This window comes from Taudactylus pleione, unplaced genomic scaffold (assembly GCF_031769625.1).
Source record: "Taudactylus pleione unplaced genomic scaffold, aTauple2 ptg000677l, whole genome shotgun sequence".
In the NCBI taxonomy this organism is placed as follows: domain Eukaryota; kingdom Metazoa; phylum Chordata; class Amphibia; order Anura; family Myobatrachidae; genus Taudactylus; species Taudactylus pleione.
In genome coordinates, this window is record NW_028285079.1 from 1,377,585 (window position 1) to 1,390,218 (window position 12,634).

At 47.1% G+C, this 12,634-nt stretch overlaps 1 protein-coding gene across 9 annotated transcripts in view; it reads left to right on the forward strand.

Annotated features, from left to right (window-relative positions):
• STXBP5L (syntaxin binding protein 5L) overlaps nucleotides 1-12,634 on the forward strand; it is a 581,790-nt gene that overhangs the window by 381,147 nt on the left and 188,009 nt on the right. For all 9 annotated transcript variants that reach the window (XM_088455906.1, XM_088455901.1, XM_088455909.1 and 6 more), the window contains one exon: nucleotides 1,757-1,797. In XM_088455906.1, coding sequence (XP_088312032.1) covers nucleotides 1,757-1,797 — 41 coding nt within the window. The remainder of the gene's footprint in view (nucleotides 1-1,756; nucleotides 1,798-12,634) is intronic.

Consider the following 12,634-nt stretch of genomic DNA (forward strand, 5'->3'; position numbering starts at 1 on the left):
GTATTCAGTGTTTGTGCAGCATACATTATGGAGCACATAAACCAATGACATGTACAGGTGCTTAGTGCAAATATCACATTATAGTGAATATCAATCCCTGTCCCAGTGGAGCTTACAATCTATTGGGGAGCTGTGTTAAGTAGTGGAGAAGCTCCCCATAGCAACCAATAAGCTTCTACCTATCATTTCATAGAAATGGTAGCTGGTTGCTTTGGCTAACTTCTCTCCTGGTTCACTTCTCCACTATTTCCACCGCTTGATACATCTCCCCTGTATTCCCTGTCACATGGACACACTTACACACCAGGATTACTGTTCTGGCAGAAGCTAATTAACCTACAGCACTAGTGTGATTTTGGAGTTGGGGAAGAATCCCACCCTGACACTGAAGAACATACAAACCCCACACATATGGCCCTAGTTGGAATTAAAGCTTTGGGCCGCTATTTGCGTGCGCTCGCTCTGAATCAGGGCGTCCCTATTTTTTTTTTTGACCGGCCTCCAGGCCACTTGCACAGCTGTGGGTGACCACCCACAGCGTGTGCGAGTGGCCTGGTGATGGGCGCGATTATCGCGACCATTGGGCTTGTGAGGAGACCCTTGTGGTAGGATCTCAGGTCTCGCAAGCCTGAGTGGACTAGTGATGTCAGTAGGGCCGCCTTCGGGAATGCCTCCGTTTGTGCAGCCACCCCCATCCCCGCTTACAAAACATCGACAGCCGCCCCATCTTGTAGAGAGCCCCGAAGCGAGTGATTTCTCACTTGCTCCGGGGCTCGTGCACGCGCGGTGCGCAATGGCCCAACATAGACCCGCTTGTGAGCGCTAAGCGCTCGCGAGCGGGTCTGAATCAGGCCCTTAGTGCTATTAGTCAGCAATGCTAATCACTGTGCCACAGTGCTGACTAACTCAGAGGTGGAACTCAGCGCCACATAACTCCACAGACATCTGCTGTCATTGTCTTCTCCACGCTCCGTTGATTAGTTGCTGTGTTTTTTTTTATTTGATTTTATTACGAAATACGTTGTTTTGTTTGGTAAGCCTACGTTTGTAGTACAAAGAATGTATGCCATAGTGTAGATAATGAGATTCATAGACTTTGGGGAGTTACACCCCTGGTATAAAATCACTGGAACCTTCAATCATAAAGATGTGTCAACATACAACTTACTTCCTTAGGTGTTAAATGGCCCTTCTAGTTACGCCATGCTGTGGTGTGACTCGGTAGTGCTAAGCGTCTTTTCGTGTGACTTTTTCTCTTCAAATGTGTCTTATTTGCACATCGATGTGAATAGGACGCACACGCAGAAATGCTACGTTACAGCGTCACAGCCGCTGACGTTACAGCGTCACAGCCGCTGACGTTACAGCGTCACAGCCGCTGACGTTACAGCGTCACAGCCGCTGACGTTACAGCGTCACAGCCGCTGACGTTACAGCGTCACAGCCGCTGACGTTACAGCGTCACAGCCGCTGACGTTACAGCGTCACAGCCGCTGACGTTACAGTGTCACAGCCGCTGACACTATAACGTAGCATTTTGCAGGCAGATACAGCCGCATTCGCACACAGAACATACGCATGCTGCATATCATTTTAATCTCACGGCGGCTTGTAGCACGCGGAGGTTAGTTGTATGTGGACACATCTGTATGACTTACAGTACAGGGTACAATATCCTTGATATTATTATTATTATAATTATTACAGCTCATTGGCAATAGCAGAGCAGTGACTAACATGTGCTTTGTGTCCCCAGGCACGCCGATGGTTCCGTGAAATTCTGGGACGCCTCAGCCAGTAAGCGTCAGCATTTCCCATCTTATACATAACAAAGGGCACTGACCGCTCTATGTATATGTAACATCTGCCGAGTAATCTTATGTACCCGGTGAGAGCAGGGAGAGGGTGAGGCTTAGCAAACCGACCAACAAGTGTCTGGATTCCACCTCTATATTTATCATATGTATCATAAACCAGGGATATGTGGACTTTGAAGTGGAGGTCACACAATCACAGGACTAATATGTGACTTGTGTACTTTGTGCATGGAGTCACAGTTGAGTTGTGTGCAGTGTGTCTCAGCTGTGATTAGTGCTGTGTGTAGGATGTGTGTGTCGTGTGTCTCAGCTGTGATTAGTGCTGTGTGTAGAATGTGTGTGTCCTGTGTATCAGTTGTGATTAGTGCTGTGTGTAGGATGTGTGTGTCCTGTGTCTCAGCTGTGTGTAGGATGTGTGTGTCCTGTGTCTCAGCTGTGATTAGTGCTGTGTGTACGATGTGTGTGTCCTGTGTATCAGTTGTGATTAGTGCTGTGTGTAGAATGTGTGTCCTGTGTCTGAGCTGTGATTAGTACTGTGTGTAGAATGTGTGTGTCATGTGTCTGAGCTGTGATTAGTGCTGTGTGTAGAATGTGTGTGTCCTGTGTCTCAGCTGTGATTAGTGCTGTGTGTGTCCTGTGTCTCAGCTGTGTGTAGGATGTGTGTGTCCTGTGTATCTGCTGTGATTAGTGCTGTGTGTAGAATGTGTGTGTCCTGTGTCTCAGCTGTGATTAGTGCTGTGTGTAGGATGTGTGTGTCCTGTGTCTCAGCTGGGATTAGTGCTGTGTGTAGAATGTGTTTGTCCTGTGTCTCAGTTGTGATTAGTGCTGTGTGTAGGATGTGTGTGTCCTGTGTCTCAGTTGTGATTAGTGCTGTGTGTAGGATGTGTGTGTCCTGTGTATCAGCTGTGATTAGTGCTGTGTGTAGGATGTGTGTCCTGTCTCTCAGCTGTGATTAGTGCTGTGTGTGTCCTGTGTCTCAGCTGTGATTAGTGCTGTGTGTAGAATGTGTGTGTCCTGTGTCTCAGCTGTGATTAGTGCTGTGTGTACGATGTGTGTGTCCTGTGTATCAGTTGTGATTAGTGCTGTGTGTAGAATGTGTGTCCTGTGTCTGAGCTGTGATTAGTACTGTGTGTAGAATGTGTGTGTCATGTGTCTGAGCTGTGATTAGTGCTGTGTGTAGAATGTGTGTGTCCTGTGTCTGAGCTGTGATTAGTGCTGTGTGTAGAATGTGTGTCCTGTGTCTTAGCTGTGATTAGTGCTGTGTGTACGATGTGTGTGTCCTGTGTATCAGCTGTGATTAGTGCTGTGTATGTCCTGTGTCTTAGCTGTGATTAGTGCTGTGTGTACGATGTGTGTGTCCTGTGTATCAGCTGTGATTAGTGCTGTGTGTGTCCTGTGTATCAGTTGTGATTAGTGCTGTGTGTAGGATGTGTGTGTCCTGTGTCTCAGCTGTAATTAGTGCTGTGTGTAGGATGTGTGTGTCCTGTGTCTCAGCTGTAATTAGTGCTGTGTGTAGAATGTGTGTGTCCTGTGTATCAGCTGTGATTAGTGCTGTGTGTAGGATGTGTGTGTCCTGTGTATCAGCTGTGATTAGTGCGGTGTGTAGGATGTGTGTCATGTGTCTGAGCTGTGATTAGTGCTGTGTGTAGAATGTGTGTGTCCTGTGTCTGAGCTGTGATTAGTGCTGTGTGTAGAATGTGTGTCCTGTGTCTTAGCTGTGATTAGTGCTGTGTGTAGGATGTGTGTGTCCTGTGTCTCAGCTGTGATTAGTGCTGTGTGTGTCCTGTGTCTCAGTTGTGATTAGTGCTGTGTGTAGGATGTGTGTCCTGTGTATCAGCTGTGATTAGTGCTGTGTGTAGGATGTGTGTGTCCTGTGTCTCAGCTGTGATTAGTGCTGTGTGTAGGATGTGTGTGTCCTGTGTCTCAGCTGTGATTAGTGCTGTGTGTAGGATGTGTATGTCCTGTGTATCAGTTGTGATTAGTGCTGTGTGTAGGATGTGTGTGTCCTGTGTCTCAGCTGTGATTAGTGCTGTGTGTAGGATGTGTGTGTCCTGTGTGTCAGCTGTGATTAGTGCTGTGTGTGTCCTGTGTCTCAGCTGTGATTACTGTGATTAGTGCTGTGTGTAGGATGTGTGTGTCCTGTGTCTCAGCTGTGATTAGTGCTGTGTGTAGGATGTGTGTCCTGTGTCTCAGCTGTGATTAGTGCTGTGTGTAGGATGTGTGTCCTGTGTCTCAGCTGTGATTAGTGCTGTGTGTAGGATGTGTGTGTCCTGTGTATCAGTTGTGATTAGTGCTGTGTGTAGGATGTGTGTGTCCTGTGTATCAGTTGTGATTAGTGCTGTGTGTAGGATGTGTGTCCTGTGTCTCAGCTGTGATTAGTGCTGTGTGTAGAATGTGTGTGTCCTGTGTCTCAGCTGTGATTAGTGCTGTGTGTAGGATGTGTGTGTCCTGTGTCTCAGCTGTGATTAGTGCTGTGTGTAGGATGTGTGTGTCCTGTGTCTCAGCTGTGATTAGTGCTGTGTGTAGGATGTGTGTGTCCTGTGTCTCAGCTGTGATTAGTGCTGTGTGTAGAATGTGTGTGTCCTGTGTCTCAGCTGTGATTAGTGCTGTGTGTAGAATGTGTGTGTCCTGTGTCTCAGCTGTGATTAGTGCTGTGTGTAGAATGTGTGTGTCCTGTGTCTGAGCTGTGATTAGTGCTGTGTGTAGAATGTGTGTCCTGTGTCTTAGCTGTGATTAGTGCTGTGTGTACGATGTGTGTGTCCTGTGTATCAGCTGTGATTAGTGCTGTGTGTGTCCTGTGTCTTAGCTGTGATTAGTGCTGTGTGTACGATGTGTGTGTCCTGTGTATCAGTTGTGATTAGTGCTGTGTGTAGGATGTGTGTGTCCTGTGTCTTAGCTGTGATTAGTGCTGTGTGTAGGATGTGTGTGTCCTGTGTCTCAGCTGTGATTAGTGCTGTGTGTAGAATGTGTGTGTCCTGTGTCTGAGCTGTGATTAGTGCTGTGTGTAGAATGTGTGTCCTGTGTCTTAGCTGTGATTAGTGCTGTGTGTACGATGTGTGTGTCCTGTGTATCAGCTGTGATTAGTGCTGTGTGTGTCCTGTGTATCAGTTGTGATTAGTGCTGTGTGTGTCCTGTGTCTCAGTTGTGATTAGTGCTGTGTGTAGGATGTGTGTCCTGTGTATCAGCTGTCATTAGTGCTGTGTGTAGGATGTGTGTGTCCTGTGTATCAGCTGTGATTAGTGCGGTGTGTAGGATGTGTGTCCTGTGTATCAGCTGTGATTAGTGCTGTGTGTAGGATGTGTGTGTCCTGTGTATCAGCTGTGATTAGTGCGGTGTGTAGGATGTGTGTCCTGTGTCTCAGCTGTGATTAGTGCTGTGTGTAGAATGTGTGTGTCCTGTGTCTCAGCTGTGATTAGTGCTGTGTGTAGGATGTGTGTCCTGTGTCTCAGCTGTGATTAGTGCTGTGTGTAGGATGTGTGTGTCCTGTGTCTCAGCTGTGATTAGTACGGTGTGTAGGATGTGTGTGTCCTGTGTCTCAGCTGTGATTAGTGCTGTGTGTAGGATGTGTGTGTCCTGTGTCTCAGCTGTGATTAGTGCTGTGTGTAGGATGTGTGTGTCCTGTGTCTCAGCTGTGATTAGTGCTGTGTGTAGGATGTGTGTGTCCTGTGTCTCAGCTGTGATTAGTGCTGTGTGTAGGATGTGTGTGTCCTGTGTCTCAGCTGTGATTAGTGCTGTGTGTAGGATGTGTGTATCCTGTGTATCAGTTGTGATTAGTGCTGTGTGTAGGATGTGTGTGTCCTGTGTATCAGTTGTGATTAGTGCTGTGTGTAGGATGTGTGTCCTGTGTCTCAGCTGTGATTAGTGCTGTGTGTAGAATGTGTGTCCTGTGTCTCAGCTGTGATTAGTGCTGTGTGTAGGATGTGTGTGTCCTGTGTCTCAGCTGTGATTAGTGCTGTGTGTGTCCTGTGTCTCAGTTGTGATTAGTGCTGTGTGTAGGATGTGTGTCCTGTGTCTCAGCTGTGATTAGTGCTGTGTGTAGGATGTGTGTGTCCTGTGTCTCAGCTGTGATTAGTGCTGTGTGTAGAATGTGTGTGTCCTGTGTCTCAGCTGTGATTAGTGCTGTGTGTAGGATGTGTGTGTCCTGTGTATCAGCTGTGATTAGTGCTGTGTGTAGAATGTGTGTGTCCTGTGTCTCAGCTGTGATTAGTGCTGTGTGTAGAATGTGTGTGTCCTGTGTCTCAGCTGTGATTAGTGCTGTGTGTAGGATGTATGTCCTGTGTCTCAGCTGTGATTAGTGCTGTGTGTAGGATGTGTGTGTCCTGTGTATCAGCTGTGATTAGTGCTGTGTGTAGGATGTGTGTGTTCTCTGTCTCAGTTGTGATTAGTGCTGTGTGTAGGATGTGTGTGTCCTGTGTCTCAGCTGTGATTAGTGCTGTGTGTAGAATGTGTGTGTCCTGTGTCTCAGCTGTGATTAGTGCTGTGTGTGTCCTGTGTCTCAGCTGTGATTAGTGCTGTGTGTAGAATGTGTGTCCTGTGTCTCAGCTGTGATTAGTGCTGTGTGTAGGATGTGTGTGTCCTGTGTCTCAGCTGTGATTAGTGCTGTGTGTGTCCTGTGTCTCAGTTGTGATTAGTGCTGTGTGTAGGATGTGTGTCCTGTGTATCAGCTGTGATTAGTGCTGTGTGTAGAATGTGTGTGTCCTGTGTCTCAGCTGTGATTAGTGCTGTGTGTAGAATGTGTGTGTCCTGTGTCTCAGCTGTGATTAGTGCTGTGTGTAGGATGTGTATGTCCTGTGTATCAGTTGTGATTAGTGCTGTGTGTAGAATGTGTGTCCTGTGTCTCAGCTGTGATTAGTGCTGTGTGTAGGATGTGTGTGTCGTGTGTCTCAGCTGTGATTAGTGCTGTGTGTAGAATGTGTGTCCTGTGTCTCAGCTGTGATTAGTGCTGTGTGTGTCCTGTGTCTCAGTTGTGATTAGTGCTGTGTGTAGGATGTGTGTCCTGTGTATCAGCTGTGATTAGTGCTGTGTGTAGGATGTGTGTCCTGTGTCTTAGCTGTGATTAGTGCTGTGTGTAGAATGTGTGTGTCCTGTGTCTCAGCTGTGATTAGTGCTGTGTGTAGGATGTGTGTGTCCTGTGTCTCAGCTGTGATTAGTGCTGTGTGTAGGATGTGTGTGTCCTGTGTATTAGCTGTGATTAGTGCTGTGTGTAGGATGTGTGTGTCCTGTGTATCAGTTGTGATTAGTGCTGTGTGTAGGATGTGTGTGTCCTGTGTCTCAGCTGTGATTAGTGCTGTGTGTAGGATGTGTGTGTCCTGTGTCTCAGCTGTGATTAGTGCTGTGTGTGTCCTGTGTCTCAGCTGTGATTAGTGCTGTGTGTAGGATGTGTGTGTCCTGTGTATCAGCTGTGATTAGTGCTGTGTGTAGAATGTGTGTGTCCTGTGTCTCAGCTGTGATTAGTGCTGTGTGTAGAATGTGTGTCCTGTGTCTTAGCTGTGATTAGTGCTGTGTGTACGATGTGTGTGTCCTGTGTATCAGCTGTGATTAGTGCTGTGTGTGTCCTGTGTCTCAGCTGTGATTAGTGCTGTGTGTAGAATGTGTGTGTCCTGTGTCTGAGCTGTGATTAGTGCTGTGTGTAGAATGTGTGTCCTGTGTCTTAGCTGTGATTAGTGCTGTGTGTACGATGTGTGTGTCCTGTGTATCAGCTGTGATTAGTGCTGTGTGTGTCCTGTGTATCAGTTGTGATTAGTGCTGTGTATAGGATGTGTGTGTCCTGTGTATCAGTTGTGATTAGTGCTGTGTGTAGGATGTGTGTGTCCTGTGTCTCAGCTGTGATTAGTGCTGTGTGTAGGATGTGTGTGTCCTGTGTCTCAGCTGTGATTAGTGCTGTGTGTGTCCTGTGTCTCAGTTGTGATTAGTGCTGTGTGTAGGATGTGTGTCCTGTGTATCAGCTGTGATTAGTGCTGTGTGTAGGATGTGTGTCCTGTGTCTTAGCTGTGATTAGTGCTGTGTGTAGAATGTGTGTGTCCTGTGTCTCAGCTGTGATTACTGTGATTAGTGCTGTGTGTAGGATGTGTGTGTCCTGTGTCTCAGCTGTGATTAGTGCTGTGTGTAGGATGTGTGTCCTGTGTCTCAGCTGTGATTAGTGCTGTGTGTAGGATGTGTGTCCTGTGTCTCAGCTGTGATTAGTGCTGTGTGTAGGATGTGTGTGTCCTGTGTATCAGTTGTGATTAGTGCTGTGTGTAGGATGTGTGTGTCCTGTGTATCAGTTGTGATTAGTGCTGTGTGTAGGATGTGTGTGTCCTGTGTCTCAGCTGTGATTAGTGCTGTGTGTAGAATGTGTGTGTCCTGTGTCTCAGCTGTGATTAGTGCTGTGTGTAGGATGTGTGTGTCCTGTGTCTCAGCTGTGATTAGTGCTGTGTGTAGGATGTGTGTGTCCTGTGTCTCAGCTGTGATTAGTGCTGTGTGTAGGATGTGTGTGTCCTGTGTCTCAGCTGTGATTAGTGCTGTGTGTAGAATGTGTGTGTCCTGTGTCTCAGCTGTGATTAGTGCTGTGTGTAGAATGTGTGTGTCCTGTGTCTCAGCTGTGATTAGTGCTGTGTGTAGAATGTGTGTGTCCTGTGTCTGAGCTGTGATTAGTGCTGTGTGTAGAATGTGTGTCCTGTGTCTTAGCTGTGATTAGTGCTGTGTGTACGATGTGTGTGTCCTGTGTATCAGCTGTGATTAGTGCTGTGTGTGTCCTGTGTCTTAGCTGTGATTAGTGCTGTGTGTACGATGTGTGTGTCCTGTGTATCAGTTGTGATTAGTGCTGTGTGTAGGATGTGTGTGTCCTGTGTCTTAGCTGTGATTAGTGCTGTGTGTAGGATGTGTGTGTCCTGTGTCTCAGCTGTGATTAGTGCTGTGTGTAGAATGTGTGTGTCCTGTGTCTGAGCTGTGATTAGTGCTGTGTGTAGAATGTGTGTCCTGTGTCTTAGCTGTGATTAGTGCTGTGTGTACGATGTGTGTGTCCTGTGTATCAGCTGTGATTAGTGCTGTGTGTGTCCTGTGTATCAGTTGTGATTAGTGCTGTGTGTGTCCTGTGTCTCAGTTGTGATTAGTGCTGTGTGTAGGATGTGTGTCCTGTGTATCAGCTGTCATTAGTGCTGTGTGTAGGATGTGCGTGTCCTGTGTATCAGCTGTGATTAGTGCGGTGTGTAGGATGTGTGTCCTGTGTATCAGCTGTGATTAGTGCTGTGTGTAGGATGTGTGTGTCCTGTGTATCAGCTGTGATTAGTGCGGTGTGTAGGATGTGTGTCCTGTGTATCAGCTGTGATTAGTGCTGTGTGTAGAATGTGTGTGTCCTGTGTCTCAGCTGTGATTAGTGCTGTGTGTAGGATGTGTGTGTCCTGTGTCTCAGCTGTGATTAGTGCTGTGTGTAGGATGTGTGTGTCCTGTGTCTCAGCTGTGATTAGTGCTGTGTGTAGGATGTGTGTGTCCTGTGTCTCAGCTGTGATTAGTACGGTGTGTAGGATGTGTGTGTCCTGTGTCTCAGCTGTGATTAGTGCTGTGTGTAGGATGTGTGTGTCCTGTGTCTCAGCTGTGATTAGTGCTGTGTGTAGGATGTGTGTGTCCTGTGTCTCAGCTGTGATTAGTGCTGTGTGTAGGATGTGTGTGTCCTGTGTCTCAGCTGTGATTAGTGCTGTGTGTAGGATGTGTGTGTCCTGTGTCTCAGCTGTGATTAGTGCTGTGTGTAGGATGTGTGTATCCTGTGTATCAGTTGTGATTAGTGCTGTGTGTAGGATGTGTGTGTCCTGTGTATCAGTTGTGATTAGTGCTGTGTGTAGGATGTGTGTCCTGTGTCTCAGCTGTGATTAGTGCTGTGTGTAGAATGTGTGTCCTGTGTCTCAGCTGTGATTAGTGCTGTGTGTAGGATGTGTGTGTCCTGTGTCTCAGCTGTGATTAGTGCTGTGTGTGTCCTGTGTCTCAGTTGTGATTAGTGCTGTGTGTAGGATGTGTGTCCTGTGTCTCAGCTGTGATTAGTGCTGTGTGTAGGATGTGTGTGTCCTGTGTCTCAGCTGTGATTAGTGCTGTGTGTAGAATGTGTGTGTCCTGTGTCTCAGCTGTGATTAGTGCTGTGTGTGTCCTGTGTCTCAGCTGTGATTAGTGCTGTGTGTAGAATGTGTGTCCTGTGTCTCAGCTGTGATTAGTGCTGTGTGTAGGATGTGTGTGTCCTGTGTCTCAGCTGTGATTAGTGCTGTGTGTGTCCTGTGTCTCAGTTGTGATTAGTGCTGTGTGTAGGATGTGTGTCCTGTGTATCAGCTGTGATTAGTGCTGTGTGTAGAATGTGTGTGTCCTGTGTCTCAGCTGTGATTAGTGCTGTGTGTAGAATGTGTGTGTCCTGTGTCTCAGCTGTGATTAGTGCTGTGTGTAGGATGTGTGTGTCCTGTGTCTCAGCTGTGATTAGTGCTGTGTGTAGAATGTGTGTGTCCTGTGTCTCAGCTGTGATTAGTGCTGTGTGTAGGATGTGTATGTCCTGTGTATCAGTTGTGATTAGTGCTGTGTGTAGAATGTGTGTCCTGTGTCTCAGCTGTGATTAGTGCTGTGTGTAGGATGTGTGTGTCGTGTGTCTCAGCTGTGATTAGTGCTGTGTGTAGAATGTGTGTCCTGTGTCTCAGCTGTGATTAGTGCTGTGTGTGTCCTGTGTCTCAGTTGTGATTAGTGCTGTGTGTAGGATGTGTGTCCTGTGTATCAGCTGTGATTAGTGCTGTGTGTAGGATGTGTGTCCTGTGTCTTAGCTGTGATTAGTGCTGTGTGTAGAATGTGTGTGTCCTGTGTCTCAGCTGTGATTAGTGCTGTGTGTAGGATGTGTGTGTCCTGTGTCTCAGCTGTGATTAGTGCTGTGTGTAGGATGTGTGTGTCCTGTGATTAGTGCTGTGTGTAGGATGTGTGTGTCCTGTGTATCAGTTGTGATTAGTGCTGTGTGTAGGATGTGTGTGTCCTGTGTCTCAGCTGTGATTAGTGCTGTGTGTAGGATGTGTGTGTCCTGTGTCTCAGCTGTGATTAGTGCTGTGTGTGTCCTGTGTCTCAGCTGTGATTAGTGCTGTGTGTAGGATGTGTGTGTCCTGTGTATCAGCTGTGATTAGTGCTGTGTGTAGAATGTGTGTGTCCTGTGTCTCAGCTGTGATTAGTGCTGTGTGTAGAATGTGTGTCCTGTGTCTTAGCTGTGATTAGTGCTGTGTGTACGATGTGTGTGTCCTGTGTATCAGCTGTGATTAGTGCTGTGTATAGGATGTGTGTGTCCTGTGTCTCAGCTGTGATTAGTGCTGTGTGTAGAATGTGTGTGTCCTGTGTCTGAGCTGCGATTAGTGCTGTGTGTAGAATGTGTGTCCTGTGTCTTAGCTGTGATTAGTGCTGTGTGTACGATGTGTGTGTCCTGTGTATCAGCTGTGATTAGTGCTGTGTGTGTCCTGTGTATCAGTTGTGATTAGTGCTGTGTATAGGATGTGTGTGTCCTGTGTATCAGTTGTGATTAGTGCTGTGTGTAGGATGTGTGTGTCCTGTGTCTTAGCTGTGATTAGTGCTGTGTGTAGGATGTGTGTGTCCTGTGTCTCAGCTGTGATTAGTGCTGTGTGTAGGATGTGTGTGTCCTGTGTCTCAGCTGTGATTAGTGCTGTGTGTAGGATGTGTGTGTCCTGTGTCTCAGCTGTGATTAGTGCTGTGTGTAGAATGTGTGTGTCCTGTGTCTCAGCTGTGATTAGTGCTGTGTGTAGGATGTGTGTGTCCTGTGTCTCAGCTGTGATTAGTGCTGTGTGTAGAATGTGTGTGTCCTGTGTCTCAGCTGTGATTAGTGCTGTGTGTAGGATGTATGTCCTGTGTCTCAGCTGTGATTAGTGCTGTGTGTAGGATGTGTGTGTCCTGTGTATCAGCTGTGATTAGTGCTGTGTGTAGGATGTGTGTGTTCTCTGTCTCAGTTGTGATTAGTGCTGTGTGTAGGATGTGTGTGTCCTGTGTCTCAGCTGTGATTAGTGCTGTGTGTAGGATATGTGTGTCCTGTGTCTCAGCTGTGATTAGTACTGTGTGTAGAATGTGTGTGTCCTGTGTCTCAGCTGTGATTAGTGCTGTGTGTAGAATGTGTGTGTCCTGTGTCTCAGCTGTGATTAGTGCTGTGTGTGTCCTGTGTCTCAGCTGTGATTAGTGCTGTGTGTAGAATGTGTGTCCTGTGTCTCAGCTGTGATTAGTGCTGTGTGTAGGATGTGTGTGTCCTGTGTCTCAGCTGTGATTAGTGCTGTGTGTGTCCTGTGTCTCAGTTGTGATTAGTGCTGTGTGTAGGATGTGTGTCCTGTGTATCAGCTGTGATTAGTGCTGTGTGTAGGATGTGTGTCCTGTGTCTTAGCTGTGATTAGTGCTGTGTGTAGAATGTGTGTGTCCTGTGTCTCAGCTGTGATTAGTGCTGTGTGTAGAATGTGTGTGTCCTGTGTCTCAGCTGTGATTAGTGCTGTGTGTAGAATGTGTGTGTCCTGTGTCTCAGCTGTGATTAGTGCTGTGTGTAGGATGTGTATGTCCTGTGTATCAGTTGTGATTAGTGCTGTGTGTAGAATGTGTGTCCTGTGTCTCAGCTGTGATTAGTGCTGTGTGTAGGATGTGTGTGTCGTGTGTCTCAGCTGTGATTAGTGCTGTGTGTAGAATGTGTGTCCTGTGTCTCAGCTGTGATTAGTGCTGTGTGTGTCCTGTGTCTCAGTTGTGATTAGTGCTGTGTGTAGGATGTGTGTCCTGTGTATCAGCTGTGATTAGTGCTGTGTGTAGGATGTGTGTCCTGTGTCTTAGCTGTGATTAGTGCTGTGTGT